Here is a 17,091-nt window from a genome sequence, read left to right on the forward strand (position 1 = left end):
GATCCCCGACTAGCCGACCTGGCCAGTCCGCCCCTGTATATATATATATATATATATATATATATATATATATTATATGATGATTAATAAAAAAGTTTTCTCTAAATAAATGCTAAAATCTCCCCTGCATTTAAATTGACAAGCTAATCATGGAGGGAAGAGCAATTATAGTTTGTGTGCTGGCATCATTGGCCTCAACAAGATCATTTTAACAAGATGCTTGTTGAAACACTGCATTTCAATACGAAAAGTGTTCTGAATTAATACTAAAAAATAAACAAGCGAAAACTATTTTGAGAGGAGAGGAAATTTTCAGCTTTTGAGGAAAACTTTATTTCTCAATGATGATATTTCTCCAGTTTGACAATGAGACTTTTTAAAATTTGATCCTGTTGGCATGGTTTATGCAACAGAACCACAGTACATTATTCAAAGTAACTATTATAACAATAACAGCAACTAATCAATGAAATTGTTTAGGATTCTCCTTTACCTTCATATTCATATGGCACTTTTCTACCAAAAAGTTCAGATAAACGTTGGATATCTTCAATATATTCAGTCCCAGAGGTACGCTTTCCAGTCACAGGGTCAATTAGATGTCCTAACTTATACACAACTTTTTCAACAGTATGAGTAACTTTTTTTTCAGGTGATTCAGGATATTCCTAAAGATACAAAATATAATTAAGTTAAAAGACAAAAATTGTCAAAATTATGTGTAATTCTTTTTTTTTTTTTCATTTTAAAGATAATTATCTATTTAAGAAATACAGAAGTTGTGAACACACATATCTATACGAATATTATAAAGAGAGAGAGCAGATTTTTGTGTGTTTATATGTTCGAGGTAATCTCCGGAACCACTGCACCTATTTGAAAAATTCCTTCACTATATGAAAAGTGCTTTCTTACTGAGTGACATAGGCCTTTCTTACTGAGTGACATAGGCTATATTTCGAAAAAAAATCCGATAAATGGTTCTTTTTTTATTCCAATTTAGGCCCAAATTTCACATAAATTGCCTATTATTGGCCATTAAAGGGGTGAAAAAGTACTTGCACAAATTAATATTATGTATCGTTGAAAAGAGTAGAATTTTCCACATTCTAAATAATTTGTTTCAATGCTCTAACTTAATTACGGCAGGAGTAATTTGCGTTTTTAGCTCGAACTTTTATTTTTATTATTAGCTTAGCTAAAATTTAGGCACTTCTTTCTTCATTAAATCTATCAATAAAATAAAATAATAGTTTAAAAAACTAAAAAAACACGCTTTCGTAGCAAAATGAACTAAAAAGTGAAAAATAATCTTTGGATGAATAGTAGTTGACCAATCACTTAATTTTAAGGTAATACAAAAAAGCGTGGGGTGCTGTCTATTTACATTTTTTGCTTGGACAACAAATGGAAGAAACTCAAGATAACTAATAAGAAGCCCCCCACTCTTTTTTGTATTACCTTAAAATTAGGTGATTGGTCAACTACTATTCATCCAAAGATTATTTTTCACTTTTTAGTTCATTTTGCTACGAAAGCGTGTTTTTTTAGTTTTTTAAACTATTATTTTATTTTTCTGTTTTTTAGTCTTATGTTGGAGAATTATCAGGCATCGAAATTATTTATAAAACGAGTGCGAGGTAACATCTTAAAGTTAAGACAAGAGCACCCCGATGGGAAGCTACTGTGAGTCATCGATGTATGTTTGCGGAAATCATATTTATATTACTTTGAAAATTTGAGATGCATTTGAATAAAAGTTTTGTTCAACAATGGTCTGATCAGCAATGAATTTCCAATTGAAGGCTCACCTAAATTTTGGCAGGAAATTAGTTAAGAAAAATTATATCTCATGTTCTAATTACCTTGGAACATTGGAACAAATTTTGTCTGATGCAGAAAAATTAAAGGTTTTTGTAGATATTTTAAAATAATTTTTGCAAGCATTTTTTAATGTTTTTTTAAATTTTTTTCTTTTTTTACATTGTTGGATTCATGCCAAGATATTGATTAAAATTGGAGGAAACTAACAATTAAAAGAGTTAATTAATTAAGTTGATTACAGAATATTGCATTGTCATCGGGTCTGAGGTCGCGTACCAAATTTCAAAAGAATCCGATCGCAGTAAGTGGACGAAATTTGAGCTGCAAGAATCCCTTACAAGATACATACATACATACATACAGGTGAAGCTAATAAAAGCGTGTTAAAAAAAGTGAAGGAATTGTCCCACAGTTTTCTTTTTGACACCATTGGAAAAAGCAACATTTTTTACTCCAGATCTCTTTCCTTAGCTTCAATCTTCAAAGAAAAAAAAAGTTACAAGTGTTTTTAAATCAATTTCGAAATATGTCATCTTGATTCAAATTGTCAACCATTTTATTTTCCCGTTTCCACGGTTACGCTTTTTGAATCTATTGTTTATTTCCTTATTTTGCATTTAATTTCTCAAACTTATTTTACTTTGTGCTTCCATGGTTACGCTTTTAATATCCATCTTTCGCACTTCAATTTCTTATAAGTATTTTAATATCTCTCGTCATTTTGCATAGTGTTTTTTTTTTCTTTTATTTAAGCCCGATTGTTGAATATATGTCATTTGACACAATTTTTATTCTCAACATAGACCGAGCAAAGCCGAGCAACGCAGCTCTTAATATATAAAAATTTAAAAGCTATTGTTAATGTGATTTTATACCTTTTTGTTTGTTTGGCAAAACATTTACTATTGCTCAAGAAAAAACATCCGCTTCACTCGCAAAAGGGCTGGGTTCTGGTAGCGTGGTCGTTTGGCGTGTTAGGCGCAGAGCAGTTCAGTCTAGGATTATTGTTTTAAGGCAACCGTTAATGTAACTCATTGATTTGGCGATTTGTTTTGAAAGAAAAGAAACTTTTGATTTGTTTTTATCCGAATGAAATGTACGACATTTTCTTTTTTTTTTCTGACAACGATTTTTGAATGTTCCATGGGATTTTTTTCCCCCTTAGACGGATCGATTATGATAGCGTGGTTGCTGGGCAATTTTTGAGATAAGCAATAGAGTTGCGGAATATTTTTTACATATGAAAAATATTATTTGATTTTTTTTTTTTTTTTTTTGTTTATTTGGCGAAATATTTTAAATTGCAGTAAGAGCCGCTTCACTCCCTAAATAGAGTTTTAAAGCTACTGCAAATCTAATTGAATGATTGGACAAAAAGTTTTAAATTCCACAGAAACTTAGTTTTTTTTTCTTTTTTTTGAAAACCTGTGTACGCATTTATACAAAGAAAAATGATCATTTCACAATTGAGGGAGGGGGGGGGGGCGTCATTTTTTTTTATTCAATGGACTTCCATTAAATTTTTAGCATGGGCATCGCTGTGTGGGTACTGCTAGTAACATATAAAGACACGTATCTCCTGGAATTCTTATTACTATTTGTGCAATTTCAACTTTGTTATAATTATAATGTATTTCATTTGTTGCATAAATATTTCACTTATAGTCTATCAATGTTTGGCTCAGAAGTTTGAGATATTGATTTTTAGCTATTAGGGTAAGGTCACCAGTAACAGACAGTCATAAGTTTGGTTTAAAATAATAAGAATTTTAGATGGGTAAAACTGATGTTGCTGTGGTCCGTGAATACAATGCGACCATCTAGTGTTATTAGAGTGAATTTTATAAGCCAGTTGGTATTTACGAGGCAGTGGTAGAAGGTTACAAACAGCCACTATGAGGTCTGCTGGTGTTTCACGTTCATTTGAATATACAGTGAAACCTCCCTTAACGGACACTCCCGAATAACGGACACCTCTAATTAACGGACATTTTTGCAAGTCCCAGTCCCTCAATATAGGCCATTCCATGTAAGTCACTCTGAATAATGGACACTCCGAATAACGGACAGTTATTTCACAAAAAAATTTCCTTGCAATCATAGCGCTTCCGTTTTTTTTTTCCTTTCACAGAATATCTTAGTAACTGCTTGCCTTACAAAGCTTTTCATCCTCCACAACTGATATTCCACCCCCACCCCGTCATTTCCTTATCACTGTTTCTTGGAATTAAAAGGGTGGTAAGGGGCAGAGGCAGCGATTGGGGCTTAAAAGTTGGGGGCAGACACAAAAAGGAATGGTACTTTTTGCGTGCAGCAAAAAATGAAGAAAAGAAAAGTCATAATTTTGTAACGGCTAGTTTTGAGAGTATTGAAGCAGATAAGTGAAAACTGATGTTAGCCTAACAATTAACGTACGTTTTTCTTAAAATTTTAAGGAATTTTGTACACAATAACTATTCAAAAGTTAAGATAAAAAAGAAGAAACTGGGCGCTTTTTCTAAGTGGGGTTCTCGGGAGATGCAATTGAGCAGACCGGCGCCGGTAGTAGTCGGCTTTTTGGCGCCGTGGTTTCGTTGGATTGTTTAATTTTTAGACATGAAAAAGATTTGCCCATATTCTAGGTCATATTGCCAACTGTCAATCATGCAATAGTGATAATACTCGAGATAAAATAAATAAACCATAAATTAACCATAACAAGTGTGTGGGGGGAGGGGGGTTGCTCCACCGAATCGTCGCCGTTGGTAATGCAAAAAAAGAGATGTCAAACTGTTTTAACTGATTACTTTAATTGATTAAATGGCTTTTTAAGACAAGTGTGTGCTGTCAGTATGCCTTTATTAAGAAAAAACAGATTAATTACACTTGACGTAAAATGTAGTAAACCTTACGCAATTGTTTCGATTGTGTTCCACAAAGGGAACAACAGCTCATTTTGAAAAAGGTAAATTAAGTAGTTCCTCCTAATAGCGGACAAAACTTCTGGTCCCTTGACTGTACGCTATTCGGAGGTTTCACTGTAGTAAGGCTTTAGTTCTAAAAATAAAGAACTTTTGCACATTTTGAAGATAAAAAGAAATTTTTGTCTATTTCTCATTCTTTCCTCATCCTGTATCGTCAGATTTTTCAGTGTCTGTTACTGAAGATCGCACATTTTTTCGAAATTGAGCAAAGAAAAAAAAATCGAATCCACTAATTCAGATGGATCTAGAAGCAGCCATACGTAAGATGAGATGTAGTTGCATGTCAGAAAAAAAGTTTTGAAAGTCTAAATACTTTTAAAGTCCCAGAAAATTGAGTTAATCTGAGAGCAATGTCTTAACCCGGGAGAACTCGCGGTACTTTTCGTCACACGGACGCTCGCGGGGGGGGGGGGGGGGGGGGGGGCCTCCGTAAGCCCAGAGGGGTTATTTCAGTAAATTAAGTTTGCAAAATAGAAAAAATAAAAAATGTGTTTTCAACACTGAATCATAAATTGATAAACAGCCTCTATAATATGTTTTAAAAAGTAAAGTTTAAGAAAGTTTTATGATAAATAAATCTAAATCTTCTTCTGAGCATTACTGATGATCGCTTCACTGTTCTGTGTCAACTCCTTCATCATCTTCATTAAGGGAGTTCTCATCAGTTAAAACCTCAATCAACCAGGTCTGCAACCTCTTCATTTCATCTTTGTAGCTTAAATAGCGATGCATTTCACAACCTCTTCCTTTACATTCACAATCTGAAATGAAAAGCGTGAGCGCTCGCTCCGGGCCTCTGAGGCCCAAACTAGAATTTTCTGGGGAAAAGTGGGAATGTACATTCCTGAAAAGCATGTGGTCAGTATGTAGGTCACCTCGAACGCAGCTACTGTGGACCTCATTCATTTCGGTTGAAGGGGTGATTTTTGGCAGCATAGTTTTGTTATGACCGGGTCTGGGAGGCCCAATGCGAGTTCTCCCGGGTTAAGCATGTTTGTGACTGGCACCATTACCCTATTTTCTGGTTGAACAGCTAACAAAAAAAAAAAACCTGAATAAACATAACTTGTCCTAAAGAATACTTATTGAATGTCTTCATAAGGCATTAAATGACGAGATAATCAAATAACTTACAGTTGCTTCAAAACATGAATATTTTAGTTTCACGGGTAGCTTGCAACTGTTTGCTTAGAAAAAAAAAATCAGGCAACTTTTTTTTATTAAACAGGCATAATTTGGTAACACTTGCAGCGTGCAACTGTTCTTTTAAAAAACAAACCATTTTAACCATTGATAAATCCGTGTGGTGACCGGAGCAGAATAGTCCCAACATAGTCCACGCGTGTCGTAAAAAGCGACTAAAATGGATACCCAATCTAAGGTGTGAGGCACAGTGCTGATGGATGTGTGGCATTTGGGTTGTATGATGTCAAAACGGTCGCCTCAAGGAACTGGGTGATACCTCGTAATCTGCTTTGCACTCATACAGGGTGGTGGTTGTGCGGGTGTTGACTTTTTACCACCGCCCAGTTCCCAGCTCCTTTGGAGCTGGATACTGGCTTAAAGCAGAGAACCAGAAACCTTGCTGCTGGAGGAGGTGAGGGTGCAGGTATGCAACCCACCAACTGGTGAGGAAGCATTTCTGCAATCCACTGACACTGCAGTAGGGGGGCAGGGGGTACTCATTTATGCACAAAAATGCAACTGGCACAGGCAAGAAGGGGAGGCTCTTACCGAAGGCAAAAGCCACTGGGCCAGCAATGCCTGAGAAGGTAGGAGAAACCAAACGTCATCGAATTGAGGTTTCAACTCCTTCCCCTGCACAAACTGTTGCATCTTAAAGAGTAAGGACTGGTAAACCACAGTCCTATGCTCAAGCAGTGCATATGTTGGAACTAATATCATATACCCCACCCTTGGCGACATTTTCCTGTTGGTGCTAAGAAAGAGTCGCCAAGAAAACAATGTATGACGACATATGTCATACATCGTTCTTAGCGATGCTTTTTTAGCGCCAACAGGAAAAATTCAGATAAAAAAACATGATCAAAGCACTTCAGAAGAAAATATATATAAAAACAACATAAAACCACAGCAAAAAACATAGCGAATATTTGCTTCAAAAATACCAGAAACTAGAAAGTTTTTGTACACAAAGAAAAATTACTAGTAGGTATTTAAAATGCTTAAGTTAACAAATTACTATCACAGCTCATCAAAGAAATACATACCAATAGAAATAAAAGCTATATTCCAACATGCATTTCGTCAAACAAAAACAATTCTCATACTCTACTAAAAAAGAGCAAAGCGATTCAATATACGATGTTTAAAGCAGAAAACATCCCCAAAATATAACTATTTCAGCCAAAAAAAAAAAGCTTAGTTTTTCAAATTTTGATGTATGAAAAGTAAAAATGTCTCAACAAAACATCCCAAACATAAACAATACAAAAATACCATACATTAATTTGCAATTCAAAAATGCTTTCAAAATACCTACTAAAATTATCTACTATAGTTAAATAACACCTTCATATTTTTATAAAATCATAGAGTCAACTTATTTTCAGAAATTCAATACCTAAAGGACACACATTTGCAGAATATGCTTGAATAGTTCTTGGCATCGATAAGAACTAACTTTTAGAGTAAAATAACTGTACTTTTTTTGTAAAATAAATTTATATGCAGTAAACATAAAGTTAAAAACTACAAGAAACCCTCAAGATGTTGTAAAAACATAAAGAATTTCGGAAGTGAGAGGTTTTTTTTTTTTAATTCTAAAATAAAAACTTACGTTTTTGTTGTATAAATTCTCACACTCAGTCTGAAACACAACATATGAAACAATGCGCCTTACCGAGACACACCCCAAGTTGGATTTTACTCTTAATTAACAGTCAAGTTTCAAGAAACTGGCATTTTCTAATATTTATTCATCAAAACACAACTACTGAATCTAAACCAACACAAAATAAGCTTTCTTATAAGGTATCTTGTACAAAAAAAAAAAAAAAAAAAAAAACAACAACAGGAATCTATAATGTGGACCGCTAATAAGTTAACAAGTTTGAACAGATCTAAGATTGCCTTTGGGTTTCCAAACACAGATTAGTTTAGCCAGGGATGCCATGCTTAAAAAATTATCACCTCATTGGTGAGAAAAATATTTCAATTTTGTGTAAAAAATCGGATGTCGTCAAATGGGGGGGGGGGGGGGGGAATATCACATCTGTACCCATGTAACATATTCAGCCTGTCTTTCTAAGGAGGACATGCCAGAAATGCAATAGGCTTCTTAACAAAATTAGTATTATGAAGACTTTTGATCTTGTTACTGGACTTTGCACCTTAAAGAGCGGCACCTTGCTATAATGGGTGTCAGTAATGATTCAATTTGCAGAGGTTACTTCTTTAAAGAGGAAACTATTACTCACATTCTGTGCGATTGTGAAGTGTTTTCTGCCTATAGGTTTGCACCCCTTGGTCGTCATTTGCTTGAACCATGCGTGATTCATGATATTCCTATTAGGTGTTTTATGAATTCTGCTTAAGCTACTGGTCTGTTTTAGGACTTCTGCTTGGGGAGTAGTACAATAGATCTCTGGTCCCAGTGCTTGGTTCGGTTGAGCCCCCCTTTCATTCATTTCATTTTTCAACCAATGATAAACTTTTCAGTTCCTTCTTAATTTTAGAACAATGATAGCACATTAATGTACAATGAATCGGTTTTAAGATAACTACTTTGAGTGTTTTTCATGAAGTAACTACATAAAATCATAAGTATATGTATACTTTTCACTTCTGAGAAAATTTAGTTAAAAAAATTCTACCTTCAACTTTTGAATCGAAAAACATACTAGATTAAGATATTTTGAAAGAATAAAAACAACTGTACACAAAAATTAAATAGCTAAAACTATAAACTAATAAAAGTTGAGAATTTTACCTTTATTATGACATAATCACCTTCCTTGCACTCTTTTGTTTTATCATAGGCATAATATTGTGTTTGTTCTTTGAAATACTAAAAGTTAAATAACAATAAACTAATAAATAAATAAAATAAGCAGTAACACTTTTAATACATAATATTCATAATTCAAACATAATTAGGGAACAGATAAGTACAGTCCGACCATTGATGAGATAGAAAGGCAAACATCCAGTTTACAGGCAGAAATGGATGCATCTATTAATTTTCAGGGATACCAGCTTTTGCAGATGTATGCTAGCCTCTAAATTAAGCAGAATCACATTGAAATTAGCGGAGTATGCACATCAAATTTTTACCTTTCCCCTCATTCAGATAGATGCATCTTAACTAGATGTTTGCAAATTTCATATCATCCTTTGGCAGACCGTACAAACTTTATACTTAAACAAAACTATTAAAACAAGTCCAAATTTTGATAAGTGAAAAAAATCCCTAAAAAATTCCATTAAAAATGTTCTGAAACATCCAAAATGATCAAATTTATTTACAAGATACTTACTACATAAAACTGAACAAAAAATCATGTTAGTTTTTCAAAATAGATCCCTAAAGTATAAATTAAAAAATTTATAGAGTTGGTGTCGGACGTAAACACACAAATAGTAAAATTGATGGTTCACTTAAAAACTATTAAAAGTCTGTGAATTGGCTTACATTTTAAATTTAAAAACAGCATAATTCTAAAGTATACTTATGATTGAAGCATATTTCAGTTTTCAAATGATATTTTAAAGAATAAAATTGTTTAAAAAATATTTTTAACTTGGTGTCGGACGTAAATTGTTCATATCGGACGTAAAATATTGCTTTTAAATGTAAATACATAGCAATGATTACAGTTATAAATATGTAAATTATAGGTTGCATATACTGAAACAAAATTTACCAAGTAAATTCAAAAGTAGGGTTGATTGGGGGAAGTGGGACACTGGGGTTAGTGGGTCACCCCCAAAAACTGAAATATCCATATGGTTTTTATACTTTTTTACATTGATCATGTCATGATTCATCACAGTGATTAGTTTTGCATGTATTTAGGATACGTGGAATTTTTTTTGCTAGGTCAGAGAATTTAGTCAAAAAAAAAAAAAAAAAAATCTGAAAAATATTTTTTGCCAAGTTTTAAAAAGCATTTTTCAAAGAAGTGTTTAACGGTTAGCATTTATTTTTTTATGAACATTCAGAGGTCGAAATAGTCCTATATATCCTATATTTCTTATATTTTCAAAAAAAGCATCAAAATTGTCCTATATTTCCTATATTTTTGAAAAATGTCTTATATTTCCTATATTCCCATTTTTTACCCAATATATCTTTTAAAAGGAACAGTAAATAAACTTTCTGACAGCGGATTTTTCGCTGAAAGTACGTGCCCAAACGAATTTCAAATTCAAAAACTCGGGAAGATTTCGATAGTTGGGAATCTGGGGATCATTCTTAATTGGCGTCAGTTTTTGGCTCCAGCACCTGCACAAGAGGTATTTTTCATTGCAAATCTAAACAAAGAGAAAGGAAACATCTATTCACATAGGGTTACTATAAATCAGCAGGGTTACCAAAATAAAATTATTTACGCCAAAAATAAGACAACTGCGCCAGATTCCCAATTATCGAAATATCCCCAAAAACTTAACTGAGTAAATCCTACGACAGGCATCTTCTCTCATTGGCTACAGCAATGTGACGTCACTCTATAGTGGGAGGAGTTTCGAGAACTAAATCTGTAGTTGGTTTTAAAATTTTGCGTTTGGGGGGGGGGGGGACAACAGCCGTTTGTTTTGTTTTCCATCATGGTTTTCGTTGGTATATTTTGTGTTCAGTGCATTTTCTAAATGGAATGTTCTAATATTCTTTTTGCAATCTTTTCTTTTTGTGGCATTTTGGGATCGTGGAATGTTAGTTCCTTATGATGTTAAAACGTAGTTTGTTGTAATAAGTGGAATTATAATTGCAAAATTGCATCGCTTAACAAAATTTCCTGTGGAGGGGTTGAACCAGGAGGACATTAATTGTACAAATTTTGGTGCAAGGTGCACTAAAGGAAAAGATGATTTTACCGTTTTTTGCCATTTTTGCAACTGTTCAGTGCTCATAAGCAATAGTGGATTTTCGCAATTGAGGCTGCATGCTAAAACATTCAAGCATAAAGAAAGTTCTGAAAAATGTCAGAAGGATCCTTCTCAAGCTCTGTTTGTTCTTAACACAAGTGGTAAAGGGTTCAGTTTAGACATAAAACCAAAGAACAGTGGAATTAGTACTTGGGTCATGAGTGAGAAAGAAAAAATAAAAATTATCTTTGTTCAAATTTTGTTTAGTTATTTACTATAAAGTACACTTTTTTCAAAAATTATTCTTTCAACTACAAGAAATTCATTTCAGATGTAAGTTATAATTTTGTTTAAGGGGGTTTTTTTTTAAACAAAATCATTGATAAGAATAACTAAATAATATATGATATGTATTATTCCTTTTCTCATAGCAAAATTATTCATATAATGTGTCCTATATTTGTCCTCTATTTTTTGTGGAAATGTCCTATATGTGACAAGTCGGTCACTTCTACCCCTGAACATTGAACATTTCTGTACAGTTTAACTTAAAGTGCATACTGCAATTCAAATTTTTGAAAAAAATATTATTAAAAACTATTTTAGTGGAGGGGTCCCATTTACCCTGTAAAATTTTGCTATAAGAGGTCCCCACACTATGGGATAAGTGATTCCCCCCCATAACAGTGAGGATTTGAAAATCAAAAGCAACTCTGATGAAATATTTGTATTAGTGAAATATAAGACAATCATGATGACTTAGTAGGAATTGATAGTTCAGCTACAAAAGCTGGTGATTAGTTATTTGTGAAACTTACCTGAAAGAAAACCATCAAGATTTACATGGGTTGAATGTTGATAATGGCATAGCTGCCAACCTCAAGATACAAAAAATAGGAGCACTTAAGGGAAAAAATAGGAGCACTGAGGGCTAAAATAGGAGCATGAAATTGTGGCCTGCGCAAAACCTTCCTTCTGTACCATAAGTTTCCATAAATTCTAAGCACTTATAAAATGCTTTTCTAAATTTTCATGTTAGATTTTCAACAAAACTACAACGAAGTTTAAAACAAAATTATTTTACATTAAAAAAGCAACATTACATAGATACACATTGAAAAGTTTTAAAAAAACACGATTACTGTTTGATTTAATAAAACTGCAATCCTTTTTAAAAATATGCTTTTATACATATCCTACATGCATAAGAACATATTGAAGATTAAAAAAAAACTATTATTTCTTATACTTGGAAGTAAAGCAACTTCATAGCAAAGGTCAAGACTCTGAAATTTTGAAAGAGGCCCGTGGCACTCGACTCCAAAAACTTAGTGGCCACCAATGTCATTAAGTTTTGAAATACAAACTGGAGAGGGGGAGGCAGTTTTTACAACTTCCCTAAAAAAAAAAAAAAAAATCCCCTTTCAAAAAAATTATTTAAAAAAAAACATAACTTTTTGCCTTCTGTTATTTTTAATAGTTTGTATTGAGACAAACAACTAATTCTGTTTTCGAGAACTTAAGCTATTAATAGTCTTGTCTACTTCATGTTGCAAATGACAAAACATGGCAACAACGCGAAAAAGTCAAGACAATAGATTTTTGAGTTTGTTGCATTAAAAGTAATTATAAATAATTAATGAGCCTTAAAAAAACTAAAATTTAGACGAAATAGCGAGTTTTTAGCACATTAGAGTCTAAACCAATGAGGATAGAATAATATTCTGAAGAAAAAATTTTGCATTTTTCAAGAAAAAAATTTAGAATTTTCCGAAAAAAAAAAGCCTATTTTGTATTATTTTCAATAGTTTGCATTCCAATAAACAACTAATTCCAATTATGAAATCTTGGCCACTTAAGAGTCTTGTGTACTAAAATCTCGCAAATGACCAAATATGGCGACTAAGTCAAAAATTCACATCTGAAATTTTGAATTTATAGCATGAAAAACAATTATAAATAATTAATGACCCTTAAAAAACTAAAATTTAGACGAAATAGCGAGTTTTTAGCACATTAGTCTAAACCAATGAGGATAAAATAATATTCTGAAGAAAAAATTTTGCATTTTTCAAGAAAAAAATTCAGAATTTTCCGGGGGAAAAAAAAACAGCTCATTTTGCATTATTTTCAATAGTTTGCATTGCAATAAACATCTAATTCCGATTTTGAAAACTTGGTCACTTAAGAGTCTTGTGTACTAAAATCTCGCAAATGACCAAATATGGCGACTAAGTCAAAAATTCAGATATAAAATTTGGAATTTATAGCATGAAAATAATTCAAAAATAAAAAATCCCCATGAAACTACAATTTAATTGCGAATTTTCAGCACATTCGTGTCCAAAGCAATAAGGATAAAATGAAATTTTAAATGGTATAACTGTTTTCATATTTCTCAATAAAATTATTTAAAATAACCAAAAAAAATTTTTTTTGCAGCACATTTTGCTTATTTTCATTAGTTTGCAGTTAAAAGAAACACCCAATTCTACTTTGTCTTTGAAAACGAAGGCGCTTAAGTATCGTCTGCTAACTTCCATCTTGTGAATGACCAAACATGGCGGCTACGTTTTACACGTAGCTGAAATGCTCGATGAAAAAACGACGATCTCCAATCGGCGCTCCCCCTCAGTGTTTATCCTGACACTAAGCTTCCAAAGCATTAAATTGTCTTCTCTTTTGTTGAGTTTGCGCACAATTCCTGCATTCGAGGATAGGGAAATCTCTTCTTTTTCCTCAAAAATCGAAAAGTGTACAAGCAAAATAAAAAAACGGAGTTTTTTGGTAAAAATCGGATTTTCGGAGTACGCAATAAAAATCGGAGAAACTCCGGGAAAAACGGAGCACTTGGCAGCTATGTAATGGTAACCTCAGCCAACTTTACATAGACACAGTCATTAGTGTTTCCAATTTCCTTTTCCACTTATAATTTTGGCAAATTTGCCAAAATTGATCTTAAAGAACTGTATTACGTTCATTCAACACACCTTTTCTCAAAAGGAGTCCTACTTACCCCTATCAACCCTAAATGTATGTATACAATAAATTCACTAAGTTGTTTTCTATGCATGTTTCACTTTAACTTAGAAATTAAAGGCAAAAAAAGGAGAAACACAGTTGAAAACATATGTTGTTTAAAGGAATATAAGTATCGGACGTTAAAAAAACTTTACGTTCGACACCTAGATTTTAGTAAAAAATATTCACTTGTTACAAAATGAAAATAGGTTACATCAAAGAGATTGAAATTCTTACTTTGTACCCAAAAATACATGTATGTAGATTTAAAATTGACTCAGCATAATTCACTGCGCATTTTGGTGTCGGACGTAAAACACTTCATGTATCCCAGAGGAATTCTTTTACAAATCAAAATGAATTATATTTTGACACATTTTTGCAACATCACCAGCAACACATTAACACATTGTATCTTTAAATGATTATTCATCTCAATTCATAATATTAGTATGTATTTTTTGGAAAAAACAGAATTTCTTTGAGAGTCACCAAATATGGTTTGAAAATACTCAAGATGTTGACCTTAGTTGAACCTCCTGTAACTTATTTATAACTGAAGTGATCAAATTTTAGACGGGCATTTCAAAATATACAACTCTTTACCTTTAAAATGATGCCTCATTTGTTTAGAAATTTTAATCTTGAAAATTTGATCATTTGGTTGACCTTGTCATGGAATTGCCCCCAGTATGTTAAGCAGAGGGAGATACAGATCACGATTTTAGGGGGTCATGTTGAGGAATGATCACCCCCCCCCCCCCCCCCCCCACAAATGAATCTATGATTTTGGGTATGATTACACCGTTTAAATTAAGCTCCCGAAATTTTAGGCTTCCAGTGTGATAAAAATTTTCTGCCATATTAGCCTAAAGACAATTTTACAAAAAGCTAATCTGCCATTTTGGTTAAACTTTTTTTGGAGGTCCTAGATCCTCAGAATTTGATCTCGGAAGCTGAAAATTTGCATAAGATAGCTTCAAAGGCATCCCTACACCTACATAAAATTTCATCCAATTCAGAGATGATCGAGAGGGAACTACTAGGTCACTTGACATAGAATGGCTTACATATTTATTTTGCATGGAAAGATTTTTAATTTCACAAACAGAACTCCAATCCCAGATGTTTAATTCAAACCCTAACATTTTGGATTGTATTTAAACTTTTCTTTCCCTGACTCATGGGGAATGCAAAATTAACATGAAGTAATAAAAACAAATATTTCCTCAATGTTGACTTTTTACATGCAGGTTTACACTATTTTTTTTTTTTTTCAATAATGTACATGTTCAATTTTGCAAAGATGACGCTAGATTTTTCATTTTAACAACTGGTCTAAATTTCTTTCAGACAACAATGATTTTGTGAAAAAATGCAAACTGAGAAAACACGATTTAAAGAACAAAGGACTATTAAAAAAAAAAAAAAAAAAACTGAAATATTTAAAAGCATTTCTACTTTTTACTAAATCAATATTAATATTGTTCTGATTGTTTCAAAACTTTTTGGAATAACATTAAAGGCATTGAATAACATTTTAAGCAAAAATTGCCATTTCAGAGATACTAAGTTTCGATAAAGTCCCATTTAAGCTCCATTTTCAGAAATTTACTTTACAATCAAGTTGATTCATTTAAGGCAGAATATTTAGAGCGAAGTTCTGGAAGCAAAAATATTGGGGAAGGATGAAGAATAATAAAAATTAAGCAAAACCAGTAAAAAAAGTTGGAACTTTCTTTTTCTTAGAGAAGGCATACTATGCGTTAAAAACGAGTTGTGCATTAAGGTTACTAAAAAAAAGTGATATTTCCATTGCTTAAAATTTCAGACTGACATTGCTAATTGCAAATTAGATATAAAAGTGCAGTACGTGAACATTAAAAAAAGAAAAGCCGCATGCTGCGCTCCTTAGGAGCTGCTAAAAGAAACACTCTATAATATGTAGATATCGTATAGTACGCAGCAGATTAAAATACTGGAATGAAAGACAAAAGGTTATATAACAATGCAGATATCAGAAGTGAGTAACATTCATTACCATATTTAATCTTTCGTCCATAACGTACTTTGGAACTCCGACTTTTACAGCGTGTGTTAAATCAGAAGTAATAATTTTCCCAAACAGAATAGCAGACCTGCCAATTGAGGCAGCCATTTATATTTTTTAAAAAACTAAATATGTGAGGCTTTTTTTAACAAATAAAAGGGTTCGGCAACGAAACTTTTCAACACAATCTGTCGACTTTTAAAAGCTCTTGTGTGAAAGCATATTTACGTTTTAATAAAAATGACAAAATTGCATTCAACGCAACTGCGCTGGAAAGTATGATATGAGTTATGGGTGATTTGTTTCTCCTCTTCATTTTGTATGCATTTTGATGCGTTTCAGCTAAAGATCACGTGATCAGTGAATTTATTCTTTTACTTCGATAATGGTAGCCTTATTTTGACAATTCTCTTTTTAAATTTAGAATTGAATTTAAATTATTTTTTCGTTATGTGTGTAGGATATATTCAGATATAGAATCAACCGCCCAGAAAGAGAGGATACCGGTCCACAATGCTGCTGATGGAGAAACAGCACCAGAAGAGCAGTAGCTTCAGGGGCCGGTCGATGATAGCGTCCAGTTCCAAAAATCAAAAGGGCGTGTATGTCAATCAACAGTCAAGTGAAAACAATAAGAGTTTCATGATTGCTACGAAAAATAAAAGCATTCATGCAGTCCCGAATCTCTAAGTTTTGGGCCACCCTGCAAAATATTAGCAGAGCCCCAACTGTCTGAGGGACGTAGCCAAGGGGGGAGGGTCCATGGGAGTCCAGCCCCCTTCTTGATAGGTCACTGTCCCCTTGCACTTACAGAAACAGAGTTTTCCTTTAAAAAAATTTTAAAAAATATTTAAAAAACTTTTGTCTAAAGTATGTTCATTAATTGACAACTTTCTCACGTTCTGTTCAGTTCAGAACAACAGATCTGAACTGAACTGGGAGTGGGGGGGGAGGCGGCGACAGAAGTCTTCAATCCGTGGTATGCGCCGCAGACCTGCTGAAAAGGATTCTGCCTCCCAAGAAAGGCGCCAGCAGCTCGTAAATTCCCAGTTCTCAGTTTTAAAACCATCCGAAAAGGAGACTTTATCTTACTGCCCCTCCCTGCAAGAAAATCGCCGGCAGCTCGTAAACAAACATTCAATGTCGACCAAAGATTGATGAGAATCATCAATGATGAAAATGTCG

At 33.1% G+C, this 17,091-nt stretch overlaps 1 protein-coding gene across 1 annotated transcript; it reads right to left on the reverse strand.

Annotated features, from left to right (window-relative positions):
- Window positions 1-310: 310 nt before the first annotated feature.
- On the reverse strand, window positions 311-16,173 carry LOC129224000 (28S ribosomal protein S17, mitochondrial-like). The gene is made up of 3 exons (XM_054858393.1): window positions 15,898-16,173; window positions 8,740-8,817; window positions 311-668 (listed from the first exon to the last, which is right to left on the reverse strand). The coding sequence occupies exons 1-3, from the start codon at window positions 16,012-16,014 to the stop codon at window positions 477-479; spliced, it is 387 nt and encodes a 128-aa protein (XP_054714368.1). The 5' UTR covers window positions 16,015-16,173; the 3' UTR covers window positions 311-476.
- Window positions 16,174-17,091: the final 918 nt, after the last annotated feature.

Source organism: Uloborus diversus, chromosome 6 (genome assembly GCF_026930045.1).
Source record: "Uloborus diversus isolate 005 chromosome 6, Udiv.v.3.1, whole genome shotgun sequence".
Classification (NCBI taxonomy): Eukaryota; Metazoa; Arthropoda; class Arachnida; order Araneae; family Uloboridae; genus Uloborus; species Uloborus diversus.

Excerpts from the sequence above, each read along its gene's own strand:
- LOC129224000 (XM_054858393.1), bottom strand. The coding sequence starts at position 16,014 with ATGGCTGCCTCAATTGGCAGGTCTGCTATTCTGTTTGGGAAAATTATT. Across the intron at positions 8,818-15,897 it reads TGGACGAAAGATTAAATATG|TATTTCAAAGAACAAACACA; the intron begins GTAATGAATGTT and ends TTTAACTTTTAG. Across the intron at positions 669-8,739 it reads GTGATTATGTCATAATAAAG|GAATATCCTGAATCACCTGA; the intron begins GTAAAATTCTCA and ends TTGTATCTTTAG.